Source organism: Suricata suricatta, chromosome 12 (assembly GCF_006229205.1).
Source record: "Suricata suricatta isolate VVHF042 chromosome 12, meerkat_22Aug2017_6uvM2_HiC, whole genome shotgun sequence".
In the NCBI taxonomy this organism is placed as follows: domain Eukaryota; kingdom Metazoa; phylum Chordata; class Mammalia; order Carnivora; family Herpestidae; genus Suricata; species Suricata suricatta.
The window spans coordinates 12,162,070-12,188,112 of NC_043711.1; the positions used below are offsets into that span (position 1 = coordinate 12,162,070).

The 26,043-nt window shown below is 50.7% G+C and overlaps 1 protein-coding gene across 12 annotated transcripts in view; it reads right to left on the reverse strand.

Moving 5' to 3' along the window:
- EPS15L1 (epidermal growth factor receptor pathway substrate 15 like 1) overlaps positions 1-25,734 on the reverse strand; it is an 84,923-nt gene extending 59,189 nt beyond the window's left edge. For 2 of the 12 annotated variants that reach the window (XM_029916675.1, XM_029916678.1), the window contains exons 1-8: positions 15,556-15,769; positions 14,218-14,259; positions 13,949-14,038; positions 13,421-13,468; positions 10,955-11,050; positions 10,247-10,309; positions 6,714-6,839; positions 1,949-2,065 (exon numbers count right to left, since the gene is read on the reverse strand). In XM_029916675.1, coding sequence (XP_029772535.1) covers positions 1,949-2,065; positions 6,714-6,839; positions 10,247-10,309; positions 10,955-11,050; positions 13,421-13,468; positions 13,949-14,038; positions 14,218-14,259; positions 15,556-15,720 — 747 coding nt within the window. In that variant the 5' untranslated portion in view covers positions 15,721-15,769. Of the gene's footprint in view, positions 1-1,948; positions 2,066-6,713; positions 6,840-10,246; positions 10,310-10,618; positions 10,711-10,954; positions 11,051-13,420; positions 13,469-13,948; positions 14,039-14,217; positions 14,260-15,555; positions 15,777-15,907; positions 16,034-25,608 lie in introns of those variants that run through there. The other 10 variants (XM_029916669.1, XM_029916670.1, XM_029916667.1 and 7 more) reach the window with 10 other exon arrangements.
- Positions 25,735-26,043: the final 309 nt, after the last annotated feature.

Sequence of the window (26,043 nt, forward strand, 5' to 3'; positions counted from 1 at the left end):
GAAGGGGGAAGAAGTGGGGGAATGGGGAAGAAGAGGAGGGACAGAATGACACAGGCCCAGGGGAAGGCAGTCTACAGGGGACGAGAGCCCGATCAACACCCAGACACACCAGTGCCACTACAAGGAGAAGCGGGTGGGGTGCCAGGGCTCGGGCACGGGCACACCTGAAGGCAGGCAGCGGTGTCCTGGGGCGCCTGCTGGGCGCATCTACACGCACACCTACTTCCCCGCTCTGTCCACCAAGACGGGCTGAGAGCAGCTGGACTCCAGAGCCCACGCGGTAGTTTCTAACACCGCTCTCCGCTACACGGACCCGGGCTCCCTAGAGAAACGGGGCTAGGCCAGGAAACGTACAGGAGGAGCCAGGAGCATCCCACCACGCCAAGAGGAAGTGAGTGCTCAGAGAGTGACAGGATGTGACCAAAGGAGCCAGCTGGGAGGAACTCCAAATGGGCAAAAATATCACACCCCTAAAAGACTACAAAGATGGCAGGGGCGCCTGGGTGGCTCAGGCAGTTAGGCGGCCGACTTCGGCTCAGGTCACGATCTCATGGTTCATTGAGTTCAAGCCCCGCATCGAGCTCTGTGCTGACAGCTCAGAGCCTGGAGCCTCCTTCAGATTCTGTGTCTCCCTCTCTCTCTGCCCTTCCCTGCTCATGCTTGGTTTTTCTCTGTCTCTCAAGAATAAATAAATGTTAAAAAAATTTTTTTAATTAAAAAAAAGATCATAAACATGGAACAGAGGATACAGCCATGAGTCCACTCAGCCACAAGTCCCTCACCGTAGGAAGCTAACTAGGAAATGCGCAGGAAGTGCCAGAATGAGAAATTCATCCGGCACCCACCATCCTCCTCACTGAACCCTGAGAGACTCCCGGGAAGCCCCGAGAACCAGCGGGTGAGAGTCTCCAGGTGCCTCCCACAAGGGACGGCGCGCCCGGGAAGAGTAAGCCTGCAGGGAGCCTCTGCTCTGACTGCCAGGTGGACACCATGTCAACGACGTGGGATGAGACAGCACAGGTCCTGTTGATGGCACATGCCCCAAGGAAAACAAGCCACCACCACGGCGGGGTCCTGCCCCACCACATGCACGGCTGGACCGTCATGAGGAAACAGGGGATGTCCCTAAGCTGAGGGACCCTCTACACACTGCTGGCCTGTGCTCCTCAAAATGCCCGTATGCCATGAGACGCCCCAGATCAGAGGGCACGAGAGACAGAGCTACGGGACCTAATACAGGAAGCTACAACTTCTGTGCTGCAAAGGACGTTTTAGGGACAACTGTCAACATCTGAATAACATCGTTAGAGAACACGTTAATGACATAAGAATGTACGAGACAGGACACATGATAAATACCGTAATAAATTACGCAATGCCCACATTAATTTCCTGATTTTAAACTGGACACTGGTTATGTAAGAGAACTCCTTGGTTTTAGGACATCCACACTGAGTATTCTGGGATGAAAAGGTGTGGTGTGTGCAGCTTACTCCAAAATGGCTCGAAGGAAAATTCGATGTGTGTGTATACATATGCACGTGGGGTAAGGGAGTCAGAGAGGAGGAGGGTAAAGCAATGTGGTCAAAGAGTAACACTGGGCAATCTGACTGGAGGGTGCTGAAAGAATCCTCTGTATTACTGTCACTTGTCTTTAAATCCAAAGTACATCAAAATAAGTACTTTTTAAACATCAGAGATGAAGGGGCGCCTGGGTGGCTCAATCGGTTAAGCGTCTGACTCTTGATCTTGGCTCAGGTCACGATCTCACGGTTTGTGGGTTTGAGCCCCACATCGGGCTCTGCGCTGGCAGCGTGGAGTCTGCTTGGGATCTTCTCTCTCCTGCTCTCTCTGCCCCTCCCCCACCCTCAAAAATAAACAAACTTTACATAAATAAATATGTAAATAAACCAGAGAGGGGGAACAAAAAAGAATGCAGAAACCCCACATGAGCTGTGTTTCCTTCCTCAGCAGAGTAGAAAAGAGAGTCACGGCGGGGGCCTACCACAGCAAACTCATCTCTGTCCAGGTGCCCGTCCTTGTCGATGTCACTGAGGTCCCAGACCTGCAAGGGAAGCAGAGCAAGGCTTACTGGGGAGTGGGGGGGCGCCAAGGCTTCCTGGGGAAGGAAGCGTGTCTGCCAGAACTCGGATTCCGCGTGGTCGGTACACACCGGGGTCAAACGAGGCAGATGCACCAGAGGACGCCCCCCACCCCCCGGAGGTTTTCCTCTGAAAAACCATCAGCTGATGAAGTACTGTCAGTTCCAAGATCCTTCCCTTGCAGTATGCTCATTTTTTCTAACAAACAAGTGTAATTACAATCACATCCACCTTGGCTTTCTCTCTATTGTCTTACACAGAATTCTTAGAGAGGAAACATGGTCTGGGTTTAGCACAGGTGCTGCTCCGGACACAAGCCCCCCGTCCCCCATTCACGCCCTGCCTGGCCACAGGCACACGTTCAAGGTCTGCCAGGTCTCGTCTCCTCTCCCACTGGTGGATGGTGAGGCAGGTGCCACAGAGTATGTTTGCACCCTCAAGATGAGGCAGGTACAGGTTCCCATATTGGGTCAAAAGCCTGTTACAGATTTTCTAAATCACAGTCAAAGCAATAGCTTCCTGACCCAAGTCAGCCTCACCTGAACAAGCAGGCCTGCCCGACTGGGACAATGCTGGGTCTGGTGCCAGTGCCCAGAGCAGATACCTGGGGTCCACACGTGCTGTTTCCCATGCTGGCACCTCCTCAATCGTGAGTGACATCGGCCCAGGAACATTTCTCACGTGCAGATCCTCCTCCCCAGCCCTGCCGCTGTCCTTGACTTGGGCCTCTCCAATCCTCCACAGAGCCCACAGCCTCCAGGTGGCCCCTTTACCTCCAATCCTTTCCCCAGGGTCACCGTAGGAACTGTTCTAGAATGCACTCTGAGCCTGCCCCCGAGCCTGGCACATGGAGCCTCTTATACCCTACGCAGGTCCCTGAACCACAGCCCAGCTTCCCAAGACTCCACCTTGACCTCTAGGGACCCCATGCTGTTCCCAGATGCCCTTTCAGAAGCTTTCTGCATCAGGCTGAGTGCTCTATGCCTCTGGTTTCAATTCAGGAAGCAAAGGTTCAGAAAGAGTAACTTTTCCAAAGATACGGCACTTGCTCAGGGACTCAGAACTAGAATGAGAATTCCTGGCTCCACAGCCTCTCTCTGTCCAGGGCCCCCCCACCTCAGCACCAGGGACACTGGAGACCGCACCACTCTCTGTGGCGGGGCTGACCCTGGCACTGCACTCATGGGTGGACACCCCACCCACCTGACGCCAGCAACACCCGACCGCGGGGGGGACAGGCACAGCTGTCTCCAGACATCGTTCAACATCTCCCGGGGGAGGAACTTCCTAGAGAGAACACCAGCCCTCCCCAGCACACCTGTGCCCACGCTGCCCTGCACCCGGCCTTCATGGCCCATCGCTGGCAACCCATCTCTTTACTCTGGAGAACCCAACGCAGAAGTGCCCACCCTAGGAAGCCTTCCCTGCCTGCCCCAGACCCCTCTGCTCTGGCAGATCTGGCATCTCTCCTCCGCCATTGTCCTCACCAGGCAGAATCACAATCACCAGGGAAGCAAGGGGTGGCAGAGGGTCACCCGGGAAGAGTGAGGGCCCTGGGGACCAGCTAGGACCTCATTCCCATCTCCATGAGACCCTGAGAGGCTTACAGGCCACTCTGAAGGCCCCCGTTTCCTCATCTGGAAAACGGAAGTGATACCATCCTCAACAGGGTGGTTGCAGGTACTGAAGGACTTCATCCATGCAAAGTGTTCTGATGGGACTTGGCACGTGTTAAGCCTTCAATAAATAACTATTAGGATCTTCACCATTATTTATTTTGGATCTTAACCGCTATTTATTTATTTAACCTTCTGGATTATATCTAATTTCATCCTCTTCTTCCCAGTGCTCAGCATGAGGTCTGGTCCAGAGCAGATTCCAAAACTTCCTGAATGACTGTGTGGATGGCTGGTGCGGGGACTCACGGATGAATGAATGTATGCATAGGTGCCTGGATGCATGAGTGTACTGATGCGTGCACCACGGACAGATGGTGCAGATAAATGGGTGCATCAATATGGATGCACACATGGATGGAGGGATGGGTGCATGGTTATCAATGCGTGTGTGCACGAACACAGGTACATGCGTGCACAGGGGGACAGGGACACGGACACGGGCGCACACATGCACAGGGGGACAGGGTCATGGATGCGGATGCTGGTGTGCACAGGGGGACAGGGACACAGACACGGGCACATGCATTCAGAGGGGGACAGGGGCACGGATGCATGTGCATGCGTGCACAGGGAGACGGGAGCAAAGACGCAGATGCACCTGTGCACAGGGGCACAGGGGCACGGACGTGGATGCTGGCATGCACAGGGTGACGGGGACATGGATGTGGGTGCACACATGCACGGGGGATGGGGGCATGGATGCGGACACTGGCATGCACAGGGGGACAGGGTCATGGACACGGACGCTGGTGTGCACAGGGGCATGGGGACACAGGCATGGGCACATGTGTTCAGAGGGGGACAGGGGCACGGATGCAGGTGCACACATGCACGGGGGGGACAGGGGCACGGACGCAGGTGCACACGTGCACAGGGGGACAGGGGCACGGACACGGGTACATGTGTACATGGATGAACAGGTCCGCCTAAGGCTGGTGTGTGGACACAAGGAGGGAAGGAGAGAGCTGCAGATGAGAAGTGACCCTCTACCACGAGACCCAGAGCCAGGGCAGCCGGCGGCAGAATGCAGTCTTTCCAGCCAAGCCCCCTTTCTGACGAAGCACATTCCACCTCTGTCTATCTCTCTGTCTTGCTCGTTATTTGGCTCTACAACATGATTACATCCATCATCAGGGATTTTGCAAGGACTGCCAAATAAAGGCACACAATGTGCAGGAACGGGTCACCCCATCCTGCTGCAATTAAAAGTCAGGCCTAGGAAAAACTACAGATGACCAGCCAGGGTCCCCATCACAGAGCTCCACCGACACCATGCCACGGCCAAGAGGGAACAAAAGGATTTGAGAGATTCCTCTTCTTAGTGGCCTTTTTTTTTTTTTAATTCATTTTGAAAGAGAGAGAGAGAGTGGGGAGGAGCAGAGAGAGGGGGAGAGAGAACTGCAAGCAGGCTCCATGCTGTCAGTGCAGAGCCTAATGCAGGGCTCGAACTGGCAAACCCTGAGATCATGACCTGAGCCAAAACTCAGAGTCAGACTGAGCCACTGAGCCACCAACTGAGCCGAGGCACCCCCTTAGTGGCTTTCTCTCAAAACCAACTCTTAAGGTGGGCTCTACCTGGGTCCTACCAAGCAGGCCAGTGTCTCCAAAAGTCATAATAAAAAGAAACATTATCAGGTGAATGCAACTGGACAGGAATTTGCACCTTTCTCAAAGGTTCTACCAAAGGTCAGGAGCTAGACCCACAGGCATGGCCTAGGATAGCAAGGACAGTGCTCAGCCCCCTGCTCTGGGCCTGTGCGCACCACGTCATTGCAATCCAGTCCAGACAGTTGACAATATCCCTCCCTTCTCAGTCCAGAGCGAGGGACTCAGTACAGACAGCCCTGCAGAACTGAGCTTTGCACAGAGCAAACACAGGACCAGGATGCAAACCTCACTGGAGGGAAAATAGTCTGGAACAGAAAGCTGTACTTAAAAAATTTGTCTTTAATAGAAAAAAAGCTGAGGGCTTTTTCTGTTGTTGTTTTAAGAGAATGCAAAAATTTTCTCTAAACTTGCAGTAGAATTTAAAGTAACTTCATCTGGGCACCTGAATGGCTCAGTCAGTTAAGCATCTGACTATGGCTCAGGCAGGTCATGATCTTACAGTTCATGAGTTCGAGCACCACATCAGGGGAGCTAGAGCCCTACTATGGATGAGCTCATGCCCCGCTTCAGGTGAACAAGAGCCCCACTTCCCTCTCTCTCTCTCTCTGCTCCTCACTCACTTGCATCTTCTCTCTCAAAAGAATAAAAAAAAATAGCATTTGTCTTAAGTTCTTTTTTTTTTAAGTTTATTGTCAAATTGGTTTCCATATAACACCCAGTGCTCTTCCCCACAAGTGCCCTCCTCCAAGACCATCTCCCCTCTTCCCCCTTCAGCCCTCAGTTCATTTTCAGTATTCAATAGTCTCTCATGAATTGCGTCCCTCTCTCTCCCCAACTCTCTTTCCCCCTTCCCCTCCCTATGGCCCTCTGTTAGGTTTCTCCTGTTAGACCTATGAGTGCAAACATACGGTATCTGTCTGCTCTGCTAACTTATTTTGCTTAGCTCTTAGGCAGAAAAAAAAGTAATTTTAAATAGAAAAGAATTATAGACAGATGCTCCCACACTTCTCCCCAGAAGCACACAGAGACAGGGAGATCTCAGGTTTGGGTTCAAATCTCACCGCTGCCCGTCTCTGGGCCTTGGGACAGCGAGATCACTTCTGAAGCTGCCTCCCCACGTGTGCAATGGGCCCACGCCAGCATCTTCCCGCAGGCTGGGGAGGCCCTAAGCCAGCCTGGCTGTAACAGGGTCTCCACCCACATCGACCCTTGCAAAGCCCCCTCACGGTCCCCGGCCGTGTGTAAAGCCTCATGTGTGCGCGTGGGGAGCAAGCACGGGGCCGACGGCATTCAGCAGCGTGCAGGGTGTGAGGGAACCACTTACCCGGCCCAGGACATCAAGAGGCAGCTTGGAGTTCATGAGGACCGGCTTGACTTTGTCTCCAGACAGCAAACCGTTGATGGGTAAGAGGCTTTCAAAAATCCCATCAAATTTGGCCTTTTCTTCCACCTGGTTGGAAAGAAAGCATGCCTGTGTGAGAATCCAAGAGGAGCTGGATGAAGCTGGATGTACTCAGGCAAGGACCCGCCACTGGCCTCACCTAAAAGACAGGACAGCCTCACGGCAGTTCAGAGCAAACCTCTGCCCTGAAGGGAACAGCTCCCTGGCAACTATGACTCCGGTGGCCAAGGTCAACAGGGAGACAGGGCCTGGCCTGGGGCCTCGCTCTCCACCACAGGGGCTGCCTGGGAGATGAGGACCACCCTTCCCCCTCCCAGGAGCACACCAGGACGAGAAAGATGAAGGCCTAAACGGGTGTTCCTTCATTAAGACAAACACTGAAATCGGGGCATCAACCTACAGAACTAAAAGGGCTCAAGAACCAAATATAAAAAAAAAAAAAAAAAACAGAGACTAAAGGAGCCACTGCTCCTCCTCTTCCCGTAAGCGGCCTGAGGTGATCTCTGAAAATGGTTCACTATGCACTTGACCCGGAACACCCGACAAAATCACGCAAATCGATGGTTCAAATCTTCGCGTTCACTTTAAGAACACACACGAAACTGCCCAGGCCATCAAGGGTATGCATATCCGAAAAGCCACCAAGCATCTGAAAGATGTCACTTTGCAGGAGCAACACATGCCGTTCTGATGCTACAATGGTGGAGGTGGGGGTGCGCCTGGGCCAGACCGTGCGGCTGGACGCACAGCCCATGGGCCAAAAAGAGTGCTGAGTTTTTACTGCACACGCCTAAAAATGCAGAGTAATGCCGAACTTAAGGTCTTAGATGGAGATTCTCTGGTCACCGAGCACATCCAGGTGAAGCAAGCCCCCAGAAGCAGCGCAGACTAGCCCATACATGAGCCCTCCCTGCCCCACTGAGCTGGTCCTTCCTGAAAAAGGGCACACTGTTCCTAAACCAGAGGAGGCAGTGGCACAGAAGAAAAAGCCCAGAAGAAACTGAAGTTACAAAAACTTACGGCCTGGGAGTAAATTCTTCAAAAAATACATACAAATAAAAGTAAAAACAAAATAAATGAATAAATAAATAAACCAAAGACTTGAGGGGGTGTCTGGGTGGCTCAGCCGGTTGAGCGTCCAACTTTGGCTCAGGGCATCATCTCGCATTTCATGGGCTCGAGCCCCATGTCGGGCTCTGTGCTGACAACTCAGAGCCTGGAGCCTGCTTTGGATTCTGTCTCTCTGTCTCTCTCTCTGCCCCTCCCCAACTTGCACTTTCTCTCTGGTGCTCTCTCTCTCAAAAATAAACATTAAAAAAAAAAAAAAGACTTAAGCAACTAATTACCAAAGTCAACTTTAAGCAGAGGAAGAACTCTCACAGTAAAGAAAACACTTCTAACGCAGCCCCTGAACGAAGAGCTGTGAGTAGGACTTACAGCGCAGAGCAGAGGCCGCCCAGTCCACTGTTAAGCACGAACTGTGGGCCGCACGCCCAAGGGGCCATCGGTGAGGAGGGTCCGGGCAGGGCCCCCAAACCTGCCCTCCTCCGGAAATAAAGCCCGCGGCCACTGGCCCCAGGGGATGGCATAGGCCTCACCACCCACTCTGCCCACAAGCCAGAGCTGCTGGGTGCGCTAAGAAAACACCCTCAAGAGGCTGGCTCAGTTGACTTCAGCTCAGGTCATGATCTTGTGGTTCGTGGCTTCAAGCCCCACAGCAAGGAGCCCTCTCTGGATCCTCTGTCTCCCTCTGTCTCTGCCCTTCCCGTGCTTGCTCACGCTCGCTCTCTCTCAAAAGACAAGACCTTGACCAGGTCTCTCAAAAGACCAGACCCCCAACAAGAGTCTGGCAGCAGAATGGACAACTGGTATGTGGTGCATCCACACCATGGACTATTACTCAGCCTCAAAAACTAAGGAGGTTTTGACACAGGCTACAGCACGGGTGAACCCTGAGGACGTCACGATGACTGGGACAGAAGCCAGCTCACGAAGGGCAGGTGCTGTGTCCTCCCACTTACTCGAGGCCTCTGGAGGAGTCACACTCCCAGAGACAGGAAGCAGATGGTGGGCACCACGGGCTGGCGTGGGGAAGGGGTTAGTGTTTCATGGGGACAGAGGTTTACTTTGGGGCGAGGAGAAAGTTCTAGAGATGAACAGTGCAGACAGATGGACCACAGTGTGAACGCACCCAACACTAGGGAACTAAACTCTTAAAAACGGTCAAGACAGTAAACTTTATGTTACATATGTTTTACCACAATTAAAAAGAAAAAAGGAAACAGAAATGAGGGCACCAGCCGAGTCTGTACGCACAAGGTCCTGGAGGCCGAGACGCACGCCCTGTGTGAGCCCGTGTCGCTCCCCCAACAGAACACCCGCCACCCCGGTTTGGCTGCCAGCGCTTCTCTGACTGAAACTTGAAAACGGTCTACCCGCATCACAGCACCATCCCTGCCTCTCGGCCTCCTCAGGCGCCCGCCCTTCCCGTGAGGCCACAGCGCAGCCCAAGGAGCAGGATCTCTCGAGCACTGTCTTCCCCAACAAAGCAGCTCTTTTTCAAAGCAGGTGCTGAGCAACTACAGAGAAGGAACTGCTTTGGTACCGTGTCTGCAGCCAGCAAAGTGCTCCCCTGCTCACTGGGGCGACTTCGCAATCCCTTGGTCACCTGAGGCCTCCTCCCGCCCTGTCCCTGCACCACTCTCCCCCTGCCCAAACTCTTCCAAGGAGGGAACAGAAAAACTGTATAAAAACAGGACAAATGTACTTGACGCGGGGGGTGGGGGGAGGTGTCTTGATTTTATAGCAATACTGTTATTAATGTCAGTATTTAAGCCAAACAAAAGGGAGGAAATGTGACAGTCCCCTTACAACGAGGGGGGAGTGAGGACTCAGTACGTGGGCTGTCTGCAGGCCCCACGCGCATTTCCTTTAGGACTAATTCTGTACCCCTTAGAAGATACCACTCCTGTCTTTCTTTCCTGCTTCTAGAAAGACATGGGACATGGAGCCGGTCCCTGTCTACCTAGAGAAGCTTCTCAAAGAGCAATGAGAGCGTCAGAGAAGAAAGACTAACACGCGAACTTGCTAGAAAGAAGAGAGATAGCTACAAAGACATCTTGAAGGTCTTCACACTTGCCGAGTTGCACACTTGCCTCTTCTATCCTGATTAACCAACCCGGGCAGCAAAAACCACAGAACAAGGCCTAGAAATGCAAACTGTAACTGTAAAATCTTCAGGATCCGTCACCGGAAGCTCTGCTAACTGCCTCAGCAGGGCAACGCCCGAAAAGGTCACGGCCGTTTCAAGAGCTTTTCATCTGACGAGGTGTCGTGGGCAGACTCCGGGGCAAACTCACTCAGACACAGAGCGACACGGCCGTCCCCAGGCAATGTTTTGGACATCGCAAGTGGCTCAAAGAACCGCTGAGGGGCGCCGACCGGGGCTCACTTACCCTCACAGCCCAGTGGGCCTCTGCGGATGGCGGCGTGACCATCGAAGGGCTGCTGGTGTCGTGCTGTAAGGGAAGAGAAATGCTCACCCAGGATCAAACTACGGAGGACGTGTTAATGGATACACATTTCCAAGTGCTTTCTAAATGAGGAACAACTTCAAAAAGTTAAACACAGAGTTACTGCACATCCCAGCAACTGCACTCTGAGGTACAGACCCAAGAGCTGGAAACAGGTGTGCAAATGCGGAAACACAAATTACTATGTCCACCCACAGACGAAAAAAATAAACAAAAGGAGCTGGACCATACACTGCAGCCTGATTCAGCCATGACAAGGAACGGAGCACGACACCCACTACAACACGGACGAACCCTGAAAGCGACATCCGTGGATTCCATAGCGTGCCCAGAACAGGTAAACCCAGAGAGACAGAGAGATTAATGGCTGCCAGGGGCTGGGGGAGAGGGAACCGGTGAGTGATTACTTAGTGGGAAAGGGCTTCCTTTTGGGGTGATGAAACGTTCTGCAACTAGAGAGAGGTGCCGGCTGTACAACGCTGTGAGTGTACCAAATGTCACTAGGCTATTCACTTTAAAATGGTGAATTTTAGGTTATATATGAATTTCCCTTTGATTAAAAAAAGACAGAAAACATGGATTGACAGCTGATATTAGAAGAACGTGAACTTGAAGGATTTTGACACTTACGAATTTAGGTGGTGGCATGTTCAAATTCAGATTGCTCAGGGTGACTTCGTGGCCGCTCTGTGCACAGGCCACTAGTCTCAGTGCAACATAGAAACCCTGCAAATCCAAAAAAAGGGGGAGGTGTAAACACACCAGCTGGCGATGACAGGAGGTAAGCTGTCTGCAGCCGTGGGCTTCAAGAGAGAAGGATCGCACGTCACTCCGACACTGAAGACTGAACGTGTAAAAGTCACTTAGAGGGCTGAGCTGAACTGGTCTCACCCTGGGGCACTGTTTAAATGAATATGCCAGGGGCACCTGGTGGCTCAGTCAGATAACGGCCCGACTTTGGCTCAGGTCATGATTTGGCAGTTCATGAGTTTAAGCCCCGTGAGTTCTGAGCTGTCAGCACAGAGCCTGGAGCCTGCTTCAGCTTCTGTGTCTCCCTCTCTCTCTGTCCCTCCCCCACTCGCTCTCTCCCTGTCTCTCAAAAATAAACATTTAAAAAAATTTTAATAAATAAATAAATATGCCCAAGTGGACATAATGCATTACATTCTGAACACAGCAAAATTTCAAATAAATGTATTTTTTATATCTTTATTATTTTTTATGTAAGCTCTATGACCAATGTGGGGCTTGAACTCACAACCCCGAGATCAAGAGTTGCATGCTCTTCAGATTCTATGTCTCCCCCTCTCTCTGACCCTTCCTTGCTCATGCTGTCTCTGTCTCTCAAAAATAAATAAAAAACATTAAAAAAAAATTTTAATAAAAAATAAAAAAAAAAAAGAGTTGCATACTCTACATCCTGTGCCATCCAGATGCCCCTCAAATAAATGTATTTTAAGCAATAATGAGCTCCCAACATTTAGGAAAATGCTAGATTAGATAAGTAGCAGACTGGGGTTTAAGATTATAAATAAATGATGACTCAAATATATGTTGATTTTTTTTTAAATGGTTTGAAACAGGGGCGCCTGGGTGGCTCAGTTGGTTAAGCATCCGACTTTGGCTCATGTCATGATCTCACAGTTCATGGGTTCGAGCCCTGCATCAGGTTCTGTGCTGACAGCTCAGAGTCTAGAGCCAGTTTCAGATTCTGTGTCTCCCTCTCTCTCTCTGCCCCTCCCCCGCTCGTGCTCTGTCTCTCTCTGTCTCAAAAATAAACTATATAAAAAATAAATAAATAATAAAATAAAAAAATAAATAAAAGGGTTTGAAATAGACACAGCTGTCTGGGAATTAACGCTCAAGATTCACTGCGTTCCCCTTGGTCTTGCTGCACACAGCATCTCCCACTCATCCCCCTGTGGCCTGAAATAGGCTCATGTCCCATGAAGGGACAAAGGACCTGAACTAGGCCATCAGGGGCCATAACTCCTCCTCACCCTCCTAACCCCAGAACGGGCCGTGCCACTGGCTTAGTGGACTCACGCAGCATAACTGCCTAACTTCTTTTAATTGATCAAATAGCCTAAGAACATGAACTGTCTTAAACGCTCTAAATACCATTACGGTCTTTGAAACTTGTTCAAAGAGCTAAACACTAGCTCAGCCTTTCTCAGACTCAAGTCCACAGAACGCCCGAGTAGAGCATACAGAACAGGGAACGTGAAGAAGTTGACGGGAACTGCAGGAGACAAAGCTCACTGGTTTCTTGCCCACAAGGACCCACAGAACCTTTTACCGCGCAGAGGTACAGTGTGAAAGGGAGGAAGAGCGGATGGTGCTTTCCCAATGATCAGCTCATGGACAGTGGGACACCAGGAAGGACATCCCTTGGGATACAGTTTGGGGAAAGACTGAACTAAATTAAAATAGGATCATTTAAAATCGTCTGATAAGAACTGTACATTTCCGTTTATAGAGCATTCTCAAAATGACAAAATTATGATGGAGAAGGAACCAGTGGTGGCCACGGACTAGGGTGTGGCTGCCGTGGCAAAACACAGGAGGTCCTTCTGGGGGCTGGGCAGTTCTGTGTCGTGACCACGGTGGTGATCACATGAGTCTATGCAGCTGATGCAATTACACAGCACTACTCACTCAGAAAAACCCCAAAAAGTGCACATACAACCAGTCAGCCCTGAGTGAGGCCTCTAGCTCAGCACCGCGCTGGGGTCTGAGCGTCAGGCCCTGGTGACGCATAAGCAGCCCTCCCAGTGGGGAGCTGAGGAAGGATTCACCGGAACTCCCTGAACTATTTTTGCAACTTCCCCGAGCCTTAAGTTATTTCAAAATAGAACGTTCTGAAAACGTTTGCATCAGTTTCAAGCATACAAAAATCTTAGAAGATATGCTAACTGTGAAAAGACGGCTTCAAGTGTTCAAAAGACCTTTATTTCAAAATGAAAACGGTCTGATGACCACACTCACTAAGTCTAGTAATACTTGTCAGCAGTGATAACAAGGAAGGAAGTGCAGAGGTGACCCAGCCTGCCTGGCCCACGCCCCTCCACTTGCTCTGTGTATACGTGTAAATACCTGTTTGTCCAAGAACCCTTTACCTTCTGGGTCAGCCAAGTCCCATATCTGTGGAGACACAAAGATGTTCATGAACACAACTGCCGATCCCTGCCCGTCACTCACAGAGCAGGAGCGCCCGCCGCCGCCGCCGAACGTGGGCCTTGGTGTGGACCGGAGTGGCTACCCCTGGGCTGGCAGTGAGGTGGCAAATGTGAAACGACTGAATAACCTTCCCCTCCCCCCACCCCCTCCCAGCACACAGTTGGCCAGGGGCAGAGCCTGGAGAACACTCAGGTCCACTCGGCCCCAGAGCCAAAATCAATCTGCCAGCTGTCAAGATCTCCAAGCACTCAGGCCTCCTGTCTGCTGCCTGAGCAGTAAGGGGACTACCCACCAGTTACAGCCTGAGAGGCCCACCCTGGCCGGCCTGCTACCCAGGAGGCGCATCCCCTCTGAACAGGCGTGTGGCCTTCGCCTGCCGGGGGGGGGGGGGGGGGGACCCCGAGGGCGGCCTCAGGAGAGACGTGATGATCAGTGCTCACATACCTTCCCAAGGATAATGTCCGAGAGCCCCGACTTCTTTAGAAAGAGCGCAGCCTCGCTCGCCCCGACGCGCCCTGTGTATGCCGGGTCTACCTGGAAAGGGGACCGACTAGTGAGAAGACTGCAGTGAACGAACGGCAGACGAAGCGGCACACGGCCCACCGGCCACCAGCTGAGAGCGTGAGGGACGGGAAGGGACGGAGGCCATGCCGGGCTTCCGTTCAGGACACACCCTCTCTAATTCGATCCCAAAAGGCACCAGGGAAACTTACCTGCTTGTAATAAGATTCGTATAATGGGTTCCCGGTGGGAATCTGTAAACAAAACCACAGACACTGGTCAACAGTGGACATGCCCCGCCCTCAACGTGTCATCCCCTCAAAGTGTCACCGCTAAAATGTACAACAGTGAAGAATCAAATCGTAGCCCCTTTTCTTTAATGTTTTTTTATTTACTTTTGAGAGACAGACAGAGACAGCTCAAGAAGGGGAGGTTCAGAGAGAGAGGGAAACACAGAATCCAAAGCAGGCTCCAGGCTCTGAGCTAGTTGTCAGCACAGAGCCCGATGCGGGCTCGAACTCATGAACCGTGAGATCATGACCCGAGCCGAAACCGGACGTTTAACCAACTGAGCCACCCAGGCGCCCCAAACTGTACCCACTTCAAACGTTCTCTCTACACCGACCACACTTGTTTTTAGACATGGATCTCATACTTACTCAGTCTGGGAAGCGGAAACTATACCACTGTCACAAGTCCTAGTTCCTACACGAATCACATGGCACTCAGGAAGCAGCAGCGGCTGAACTGACTCCCATTCTCCAAATGAAGGGATCTCAACATTTCAGGAGCTCAGAGGGACAAAGACGCCCGATCCGCAGAGACTGTTCTCTGGGGCCAGAACCAGAACAGGAGTTTCTGCATGCCGTCACGAATCACCAGACACGCAAGCTTCAGACCAGCTTCCCTGCCCCAGATCTGGTCCCCACCCATCCCGCCCTCCACCAGCCACCAAGGGATGCACATGGACTGGCCCCCACTGGGAGGAAGCCGGCCAGTGACCACTCCTACTGCGGCGGGCAGGATACACAGTCCTCAGCTCAGCCAGAGGACATTCCACATTCCAGCCATCAGATCCCTAAGACATCACCATTTAGAGAAAGTAACCCCCACGGTCTAGGGTCATGTGGCACAGCGAGGACGGAGAGGTAAGCACGTGGCCCCAGCCACCGGCCCCCCCCACCCCTGCACACTTGCCCTACACTGTCACCCTCAGCTCCCAGGGACCTTCGAGGCAGTGCCCTCCACCACACCCCGCGTGACCTCATCTTCTCAGAGGAGGTAAGGCCCGCAGCCAGGCTGTTTGTCAAGGTGACAGTGGCCGGGTCCTGACAGCACATCTGGTGCCGCGGGTTCACGGGAAGGGAATGCGCAGGCCCCAGGGACGTCCACGTTGATGGCAAAGATCCCCTTCCCACCAGTAAGCAGAGAGTCTGAAATTCCAGTGGGATTTTTTTTTTTTAAGATCTCACAGTAGGTAATAAAGAGGTTTCCAAGCTACTATAATTCCAGTGACCAAAGTCGTGGTATTCAGAGCATACAGTTAGCACCTGCCTCAAACTTCCCAAATGCTTCTGGGCTCCTGGATCCACAAGCAAGAAAACAAGAGCCTGAACAGTCTGGAAACGCCTCTGAAGCACCAGACCCAAAGCTCCAACCGTCTGTGCCAAGGGCTCATCCCCCAGGCAGTCTACGGCTAGGGACGAATCCCGCATGGTCCACAAGTGACGAAAAACCACCGGAGAAGCCTCAACTACTCCTCTCTGGGGAAGTCAGTTTAGGTAAGCTGGGACAGACACCGCAATTAGAGGTTGCAGTCTGAATGCTCACACTGCAGCTACTGCAAAAGCAGAAGGGGAGAAAGAAGGGAAACCACCAGATCTAATTGGCACTTCCTCTCACCACACGGCCTCGTCCAGGGGAGGCTGGAGTCAGGTCCGCACATTGCCCGATGTGCCACCGAAGGCCCCTGCTGCTAGCGAACACCATGAACCTCCCGGTGACACAGTCCATGTGGCCGGCTCCTGGGCAGAGACCCTGGTCACAGCCCACTCACCAGTGCAGGCGGCGGCTCCCAGAGGGAGTGTTCCGGCTGCTGGGCAGAGCGCTCTGGCAGTGGACACCTGCTCTGTTCACTGTTGCCTGACCCCCAACAAAGCCTGGGGCACAGGCAGAAAGGGGAGACGGGGCCTTCAGGATAAGAGGCTGTGGAGAGCTGGGTGAGGGTCCTGGGAAATGGAAGTGGGACAGAGCCAGCCTGGGATGGCGCTCTCCTTCGCCAACTCACTGCTAAGAGGCCATCTTTAGCTTACAGCGACTGAACCATTGATGAGGTTCACTCAGAACTTTGACCTTTCCGTTGCTTGTCATATCTTAAAATACACAGAGATAACACGAAGCGTTCTGTGGCCTCGCTCTCTCCTCCAGCCGATCTGCAGTTTACCAGCGGGGAAGACAGGGAGGGGAGCATACCAAGCACGGGTCCACCCTCTGGGGGGTGGGCTTTAAAACACCACCGTCCCGTGAGCACACACAGTTTTAAGGCTGGGGAGAGCAGCTTGAGACGGAGGAAGAACACAGCAGAACCACTTTGGAGGGAAATCTTCTGAAGATTGGTGGTCCAGCCACTCCTAAACCTCCCAGGGTTGAATCCACCCAGGTAGGATCCCCACTTTGGTCCACAGGCAGGACCCTTCCTAAATCTTTGTGCCTAGAATCAGGAGAATTCCCCCTCTTCCAGGGAAGGACATGCTCTTATGTGAAACAAATCAGCCTTGCTCATTTCAAAACGGCAATTTTTAAAGGAAACTTGTTTTTGTTTTAGGACTTTTACGTTTTCTTTTATTTATTTATTTATTGGGGGGGGGCATGTGAGCAGGGGAAAAATGGAGAGAGGGAGAGAGACAGAGAATCCCAAGAAGCAGGCTCTGCACAGTCAGCAGAGTCTGACACGGGGCTCGAGCTCATGAACCGTGAGACTGTGACCTGAGCCGAAATCAAAGTCAGATGCTTAACCGACAGAGCCACTCAAGTGCCCTTGTTCTAGAAATTTTAGAAAAAGGTTTAATTCCTTGCACTAATAAACAGGAGGTCCCATTTATAAAGCACTCAGTATTTTCCACCCAGTACCTGATTCAATCGTCCAGCAACACTCCGGCACAGGAATCCATTGTACAGGTGGTCAGACTGAGGTTACCTTGCCCTGGGTCACAGAGCCAATGAGTGACAGAGCCAGCCAGAGGAACACCCAGGTCATCTGGCCCTAACCTACTTTGCACGCTGCAAAAATAGCCCAGGCAGCTGGGCACTGGAGCACAGCAGAGCCTCCCATGCCCAGCAGCCTGAGAAAATGCACACTCGTGACTACGTGATCGCGCATTTTATTCCACTGAAGAGGTCAGAGTGTGAGACTCAACTCAAGTATATAAACTGACTTGAAAACCAGCGTGGCCTGTCACTGATTTCCCCAAGAAAACCAAGACCTCATCATGACTATGTATTTTCTTTTTTACTTTTTTTTTTTAACTGTCATATCTCTCTCTCTCTTTTTTTAATTCCACCGCAGTTAGCACACAGTGCTTTGTTAGTTTCAGGTGTACAATATAGTGATTCAACAGTTCCATATACTACTCAGTGCTCAAGATAACTGTATTCTTTAAAATTTTTTTAAACATTTATTTATTTTTGAGAGAGACAGAGCATGAGCAGAGGAGGGGCAGAGAGAGGAGACACAGAAGCTGAAGCAGGCTCTGGGCTCTGAGCTATCAGCACAGAGCCCAACTCAGGCCTTGAACTCTTGAGCCACGAGATACTGACTTGAGCCAAAACGGGACGCATAACTGACTGAGCCACCCAGGCGCCCCAAGATAACTGTATTCTTTAATCTCCATCGCCTATTCCCCCCCCCCCAACCCACCCCCACTTCCCCTCTGGTAACTATCTGTTTGTTCTCTGTTGTTAAGGGTCTTTGGGAGAGGGGAGGGCACCTGGGTGGCTCAGTCTGTTAAGTGTCTGACTCTTGATTTCGGCTCAGGTCATGATGTCATGGTCATGAGCTGGAGCCCCTGTTGGGTTCTGCACTGGGCGTGCAGCCTGCTTAAGATTCTCTCCCTCTGCACCTCTCCTCTGCTCACACTCTATCTTTAAAAAAAGAAAAAAAGTTGGGGCATCTGAGTGGCTCAGTTGGTTAAGCTTCTGACTCTTGGCTTTGGTTCAGGTCAGAATCTCACAGTTCATGAGTTTGAACCCCACACTGAGCTCTGCCCTGACAGCGTGGAACCTGCTTGAGATTCTCTCTCTCTCCCTCTCTGCCCCTCCCCACTCACACACACTCTCTCTTTCTCTCAAAATAAATTAATTAAACTTTAAAAATAAATAAAGTTTTTAAAATTTAAAAAATCTTCTTTTGTCTCTTTTCCCATTGTTCATTTGCTTTGTTTCTTGAATTCCACATATGAATGAGATCATATAGTATTTGTCTTTCTCTGGCTGGCTTATTTCACTTAGCATAATACTCTCTAGTTTCATCCACATCACTGCAAATGCCAAGATTCCATTCTTTTTTATGGCTGAATAACACATACCGCATCTTCTTTATCCATTCATCTATCAATGGACATTTGGGCTGCTTCCATAATTTGCTTATTGTAAATAATGCTGCAATAAACATAAGGGTACATATATCCCTTTTGTACTCTTTGGGTAGACATCCAGTGGGATAGCTCTATTTAAATTATTTGAGGAACCTCCACACTGTTTTCCACAGTGGCTGCACCAGTTTGCATTCCCACCAACAGTGCACACGGGTTCCCCTTTCTCCACATGCTTGCCAACATTTGCTGTTTCCTGTTTTTGATTTTAGCCATTCTGACAGATATGAGGTGATGACAGCTCATTGTGATTTTGATCTGCATTTCCCCGATGATGGGTGATGTTGGAAGAACAATATTGTTAAAATGTCTGTACTACCCAAAGCAATCTATAGATTTAGTGCACTCCCTATGAAAATACCAACAGCACTTTTCATAGAACTCGAACAAACAATCCTAAAATTTCTATGGAACCACAAAAGACGCTGAATAGCCAAAGCAATCTTGAAAAAAGAAAAACAAAGATGGAGGTGTCATAATTCTAGACCTCAGGTTATATTCCTGAACTATACTAATCAAAACAGTATGGTATTACAACAAAAAGAAACCCATAGATACATCAATGGAAACAGAATAGAAGACCCAGAAATAACCCACATTATATGGTCAATTAATCTTTGACAAAGCAGGGAAGAATATCCAATGGGAAATTTACAAAAGGTATTGGAGAAACTGGACAGTAACATGCAAAAGAATGAAATTAGACCACTTTCTTACACCATACACAAAAATAAACTCAGAATGGATTAAGGACCTACATGTGAGACCCGAAACCATAAAGATCCTTGGAGAGAACACAGGCAATAATCTCTCTGACACTGGTAGTGGCAACATCCCTCTAGATAGGTCTCTTGAGGGAGGGGAGACAAAAGCAAAACTAAACTATTGGGACTAGGTCAAAATAAAAGGCTTCTGCGTGGCAAAGGAAACAACCTACAAAACTAAAGGACAACCTACTGAATAGGAGGAAATATTTGCAAATGACATATCCAAAAAAGGGTTAGAATCCAAAACATAAAAAGAATTGATAAAACTCAACAACAGAAAAAAACAAAAAACAAAAAAAAACAACACACAGCAAATAATCTAATTAAAAATGGGCGGAAGACAGGAATAGACATTTCCCTAAAGACACCCAGATGGCCAAAGAACATGAAAAGATGCTCAATGTCACTCACCATCAGGGAAATGCAAATGGTTGTGTTTTTCAACCAAGTTGCCGAGTTTTGCAGGAATTAGGCACGTAACACTAAAAGACATCCCAGTCTGAGTTTCTACTTGGAAAACCAGATGCGGATGCAAAAACGCAGCCCAGTGCTCACTTAATAATCCTGCATTTCTGTCTTCCACCTGGCATTAGCTTGCCCTCCCTGCTTACAAAGCCACCATCTGGGCTATGTGCACAGCCATATTCTGCAGCTGAGTAAATGGGAGCTCAGCAGCATTCAAAAAACATCAGGAAACACTGGGGCATCCCTAACCGCCCAGGAACGGCCAGCTTTCCCCAGCTGCCCCATCGGCGGTGTCTAAACCAGAGCTAAGGTGAGCATTGCTGACAGAAGGGGAACGCTGATGAGAGAAAGAGCTTTTACGAATCATGGAGAAAAAGATACCTTCATTTCAAAATGAGCAAAGTAAAAGAGAAGGGCGACTCAGAAAAGATGCAGCAAAGCTGGGGGAAATGTTCAATTTCCGTATTACAAAAGAGAGTGACAGGCCAGCGCCTGCTATTACCCTGGCCGAGTCAGAGACAGGCTCTGGGCAGGGTTAGCAAAGGGGGAACAAGCATCCCGGGCCCTACGGCAGGCGGTGGGGAGGTGGGGGGTGTGCAACCCCGCACACCCCTGACAGGCGGGTTTAACTTGATTCCTACCACACCCCAATAAGACTTTTTGGTAGATAAAAAGATGATTCTAAAATGTCTGGAGACAGGCAAAGGAATCAAAATAGCTAAACATTCTGAAAAAGAAAAAGAAAGTGGGAGGAGCCAGTCTACGTGATGTCTCACGATGAGGCTGCAGTAACGGAGGCAGCATGGCAGCGATGGAGGGGCAGACACACAGGGCCAGGGAACAGAGCAGAGAGCCCAGAAAGAGGCCCGACAGAGGTGCAGAGCCATCCAGGAAAAGGAGAGAGGCCTGCTCCACACACAGTGCGGAAGCAGCTAGATAGCCAATGGAAGGAAAAGAGCCTCGGGGCGCCTGGGTGGCTCAGCTGGTTGTGTCCAACTCTTGGTTTCGGCTCAGGTCATGATCCGGTGAGTCTGAGCCCCCTGACAGGCTCTGGCCTGGCACCACCGAGCCTGCTTGGGATTCTCTCTCTCTCTCCCTCCCTCTCTGCCCCTCACCTACTTGCACTGTCTCTGCCTCTCTCAAAATTATTAAACTTTAAAAAAAAGAAAAGAAAGGAAAGGAAAAGAAAGAAAATGAGCCTCAACCCAAATCTCACACTAGATTTCTACAAAAATTAACTCCAAACAGATCACCAGCTTAAACGGAAAATGTAACACTTTTGGGGGAAAAACAGGAGAAAATAAATATTCAGGATCAAGGGCTGGGCAAAGAGTTCTTAGACCTGATACCAAGAGCCTGACTCATAAAGGAAAAATTGATAAAACTGGACCTCATCAAAATTAAAAATGTCTGCTCTGTGAAAGACCCTGGTAAGAGAAGCCACGCCACAGAAATACCTGCAAACCACAGATCTGACAAAGGCTTAGTATCTAGAATACATAGAGAACTCTCAAAACTCAATGGCAAAAAAAGCAAACGATCAAATGAGAACACAGGCACAAGGCATTTCACCCAAGAGAATGTACAGATGTCAAGCAGGCCCACGAAAAAATGATCAGCATATGGTAGTCATCAGGGAAAAGCCAATCAGAACCACTTGGAGAGGCCACACACACCCATCGGAATGGCAAGTAACAGGGACCCCCGTGAGCACCCGAGAAACTAGATCACTCCCACATTGCTGGTGGGACTGTAAAAAGGTACGGCTTCTGAAAAACAGTTTAGGCAGTCTTCTTTTTTTATTTTTAATTTTTTTAACGTTTTTGTTTATTATTGAGAGATAGAACATGAGCATGGGAGGTACGGAGAGAGAGGGAAACACAGAATCTGAAAGAGGTTCCAGGCTCTGAGCTCTCAGCACAGAGCCCAATGTGGGGCTTGAACTCACAAACCACGAGATCATGACCTGAGTCGAAGTCGGACGCTTAACCAACTGAGTCACCCAGACGCCCCTATTTTTTTTAATTTACATCCAAGTTAGTGAGCATATAGTGCAGTAGTGATTCATCCCCTACGTGTAACACCGAGTGCTCGTCCCAAAAGTGTCTTCTTCCCTAACGGCCCTGCCCGTTTAGCCCATCCCCCCACCCACAGTCCCTCCAGCAACCCCGTTTGCTCTCTATATTTAAAAGTCTCTTATGTTTTGTCCCCCTCCCTGTTTTTATATTATTTTTGCTTCTCTTCTCTTGTGTCCATCTGCTTTGTATCTTAAATTCTACATGAGTGAAGTCATATGATATTTGTCTTTCTCTACTTTCACTTAGCATAATACACTCCAGTTCCATCCATGTTGCTGCAAAAGGCAAGATTTTGTCCCTTCTGATTGCTGAGTTAATACTCCATTGTATGTATATACCACATCTTCTTTATCCATTCATCTGTCGATGGACCTTTGGAGTTTAGCAGTTTCTTACAACAGTCACGAGACCCAGCAACTGCCCTGGGCACTCATCCGAAGAAACGAAGACTGAGGTTCACAGAGCGTCCTGCACTCAAATGTTCAGTGCAGTTTATCTGTCACCACCGCAAACTGGAAACATAGCAGATGTCCTTCAGTGGGCTGAACAAACTGTGCCCCCCCCCATGGACTATGCCTGCCAACGAAAAATGCCAAGGGATGAACTACTGATACACGCAACAGCCTGCAAACCTCCCTAGAGGCCCACACGCTAAGTACAAAGGCCAATCTCCAAAGGCTGCATGCTGCGTGATTCCATCATACATTATAAAATGCTGAAATTATGGAAATGAGCAGATCAGTGGTTACCAGGGGTTAAGGAAGGCATGGGAGTGGCCTAAAAGCACCTACAGCAGGGATCCCCGTGTGGGATGGAGCCGGTCTGCATCTGACCACAGCAATGTCAAAGTCTTGGTTGGGACAGCGCCTACAGGTTTGTAGAATATTACCAGTTCCTACAGGTTTGTAAAATATTACCACTGCAGGGCACTGAGTGAGGGATACACAGGGTCACTCTGCATTGTTTTTCCAAACTGCATGTAAATCGACAGCTGTCACAAAATAAATTTTTAAAAGAGAGTGAGAGAGACAGGAGGCCTTACAACCAAATAACAAGGTCACCTTTTTAGACAATCAGGTCACCTTTTAGATCCGAATATGGACTGGGTATCAATCAGGTAATACTGAGGAATAATTAAATGTGTAAGGTGTTAGGGCACCTGGGTGGTTCAGTCGGTTAAGTGTCCAACTCTTGATTTTGGCTCAGGTCATGATCTCATGGTTCATGAGATCAAGCCCCACAGCAGGCTCCACTCGGAGCCTGCTTGAGATTCTCTCTCCCGCTCTCTCTCTGCCCCTCCCCCGCTCATCCATGCATGCAGTCTCCCTCTCTCAAAATAAGCTTTAAATAAATAAATATAAATAAATAAATAAATAAATAAATAATACGGTGTCGACGGGGCATCATGCTTATGTAAAGACATGGTCTTGCTGTGTCAGATGCATACTGAAATGTGATTTCAGAGATTTAAAATAAAAACCTCAGAAATAAAAATGTATATGGCAGAGGAGGTCAAGGGATGGTAGACAAGTGCAGAGAGATTTGAAAGCATGGCATTCGTTGTAAATGGGTGGTTGGTACATGGGAGTTCATTAAACTCTTCCCTCTACTTTGAGTGTGTGTAAAACTTCACAGAAAGCCCAGCCTTTGCCGTGTTTCTGCTTCGGCAAGGACCCTAACGGTACGGCTGCTTCGGGTGTTCAGTGCAACACACAAAGGGTAGCTTTATCGCCGGCAGTGTCATACTTTGTCAGAAAGTAAAAACTTGCACTTCTTTAACACGCGCATACACACACACCCTTCCACTACTGTAGGGTCCCCCCTTGGGAGACCAACCCGGGGGAGGTGATTAACTATGCAGGAGGTGGGGAAAGGCAAGAGGGATGTACCGGTTCACCCTTCGTGAGGGCGAGGACTGCAGGTGACAGCAAAGGTTGAAAACAGGTGAGGAGAATTTACCATGAAGCAGTAAAAACAGGCCAGGCAGAACATTTATGAGTGGGCTATGATCGTCAGGTATTTGCTAAGCCCAGAGGGAGGGCCAAGCCAGCACCCAAGGTCACGGCCTGGCTGGTAAGCGCACAGTGATCATGTACGCACAGGGACCTGAATGTGGCAGGACGGACGCCACATACTAACAGTGGTCTGGCCATCCCCCTGTGGCTCTGAGTCTGCCAGTGTCCTACATCAGTGCATGATGCTTCACTGCTCTTGTAAATAAGACAGAAAAGGGGAAGAGACACATTCAATGAGAAGAGGGATCTGAAGATACGGGATTCTCCCTGGGGGCCCTAATGACCACATGACGAAAGATGAGCTGAAGGTGCGCACCCCGCCATTCAGCACAGGGTACAGCACCTCCATCCAGCCCACTCGGAACTCAAGGTCTGCGATGGGGACAGGACATGGGGGGTAAGGCCTGCAGTCCCCACCTACAAGGAGAACCAAAGAGCAAGAGAACCACGCCTGAAAGTTTAGACACAGTGAAGCATTGAGGCGAACAAGACAGCCAGAGGGAGTTCAGGGCCAGGAACTACCTGGAGACTCAGGTGTAAAAGGTTCAGTGCTCCCAGGAGTCCACTGCTCTTGGCCCCGGCTACCAGAAATGAAACTGAAAGAGAAACCGAGGTCACCTGGGGCAACCTTCCCACCCTGACATGCCACCCTGTGCCTGGAGGAGGACCTACACTGAGTCCTGAAGGTCTCCGCCCACAGTCTTGGCCCCGCACTCCCAGCACCAGGAGAAGCAGAACCACATAGAGGTCAACAGTGCCACCAGGCAGATGTGGACGCAAGTCCTACCTCACCACTAGGGTGCTGTGCAATCCTGGGGAGGGTGAGCTGCCTCTCTGTGCCTCGGTTTCCTCACCTAGAAAATAACGAAGAGCATTCCCACCACCAGAGACGGGCACGGGGTGAGCTCTCCTCCAGAGCCAGCTGCTTACAGTCCTGTTCTTGCCCTCGTCCTCTCCTTCCACCGGCTTCCATGTGAAAGTGTATCCCATCCCCGGGAATGTTCCTTCAGCCCAGTTCTGCCTCAAGCTACTGACCGCCCCTGTCCCAGAAACCTTCCTGAAAGACTGGTCTGCCCTTGGACTTGTAAATCATTCATTCACTCATTCAACAAACACACAGTAAGTCCACACTCTGAGCAGGAATCAAGGATACAAAAGAGTGTGAGACAGCGCTCTAGGGCTCAAGAGGGGAGACAGGCGCAAAGTGAGCCCAGGACTACAGCACAAGGTGTCACGGGACGTGAGGGCTACGACAGCGGGACGCACAGCCGAAGCCTCCAGAGCCCGAGCGAGGGGCCGGGGATGGGCAAAGCGGGGCTCCGAGGCAGAGGGGGCGGCAGGGACTTGGGCTCGTTCAGCACGGTTTCAGCCAGCCAGGAAGGGTGGACACAGTGGTAACAGGGTCTGTGCCCGCCCTGCTGAGAAGCCCGGAACGTGATCCCCACGGCGACCCGAGCAGATGGGCATGTGAGCCAGTGAAGTGAACATGCACTTAGCTATGCGGAGAGGGCGGCTGGGGGGCACCTGCAGGAAGCAACCGGGGAGGGACTTGGGCAGGTCTCCAGGAGGAGGCGGCCAAGGAATGCAGCTGCTCTCGGTGCGCAAACACGGACAAGATGAGCCGTTCACCTTTACACGTTTCTCTGGGCGGTCCCTGTGGGGCGTCAAGGTGGAAACCTCTGCAGTTTCTACAGAATGCCCCGTGGAGCTCCTTGCCTGGCGGAGAGGGTCAGTGCACATGACCACACACACTGAGGGCCGTCAAGGGCTGGAGAAAACACAGCGATGGCAGGGGCACTCGGCAGCCCAGAGACCGCCCGCCCCCGCTGAGCCTGCCCCAGGGGACGGAGACACAAGCACGCCAGGCAGCACCTGCAACACAGACAGGAGGCAGGGTCCTGAAGGGACCAGGGGATGGGCGTGTAGGGACGGGTATGAGGTTGAGTGCAGCCCCACAGAGGACAGACGGATGGCACTGGAAAGGGTTAGGCAACAGGAGCCCCTGAGACCTTGCCCGGGCAGCCTAGGTGGAGCAGGAAGCAGATTCTAGCCCATTAACCCAAA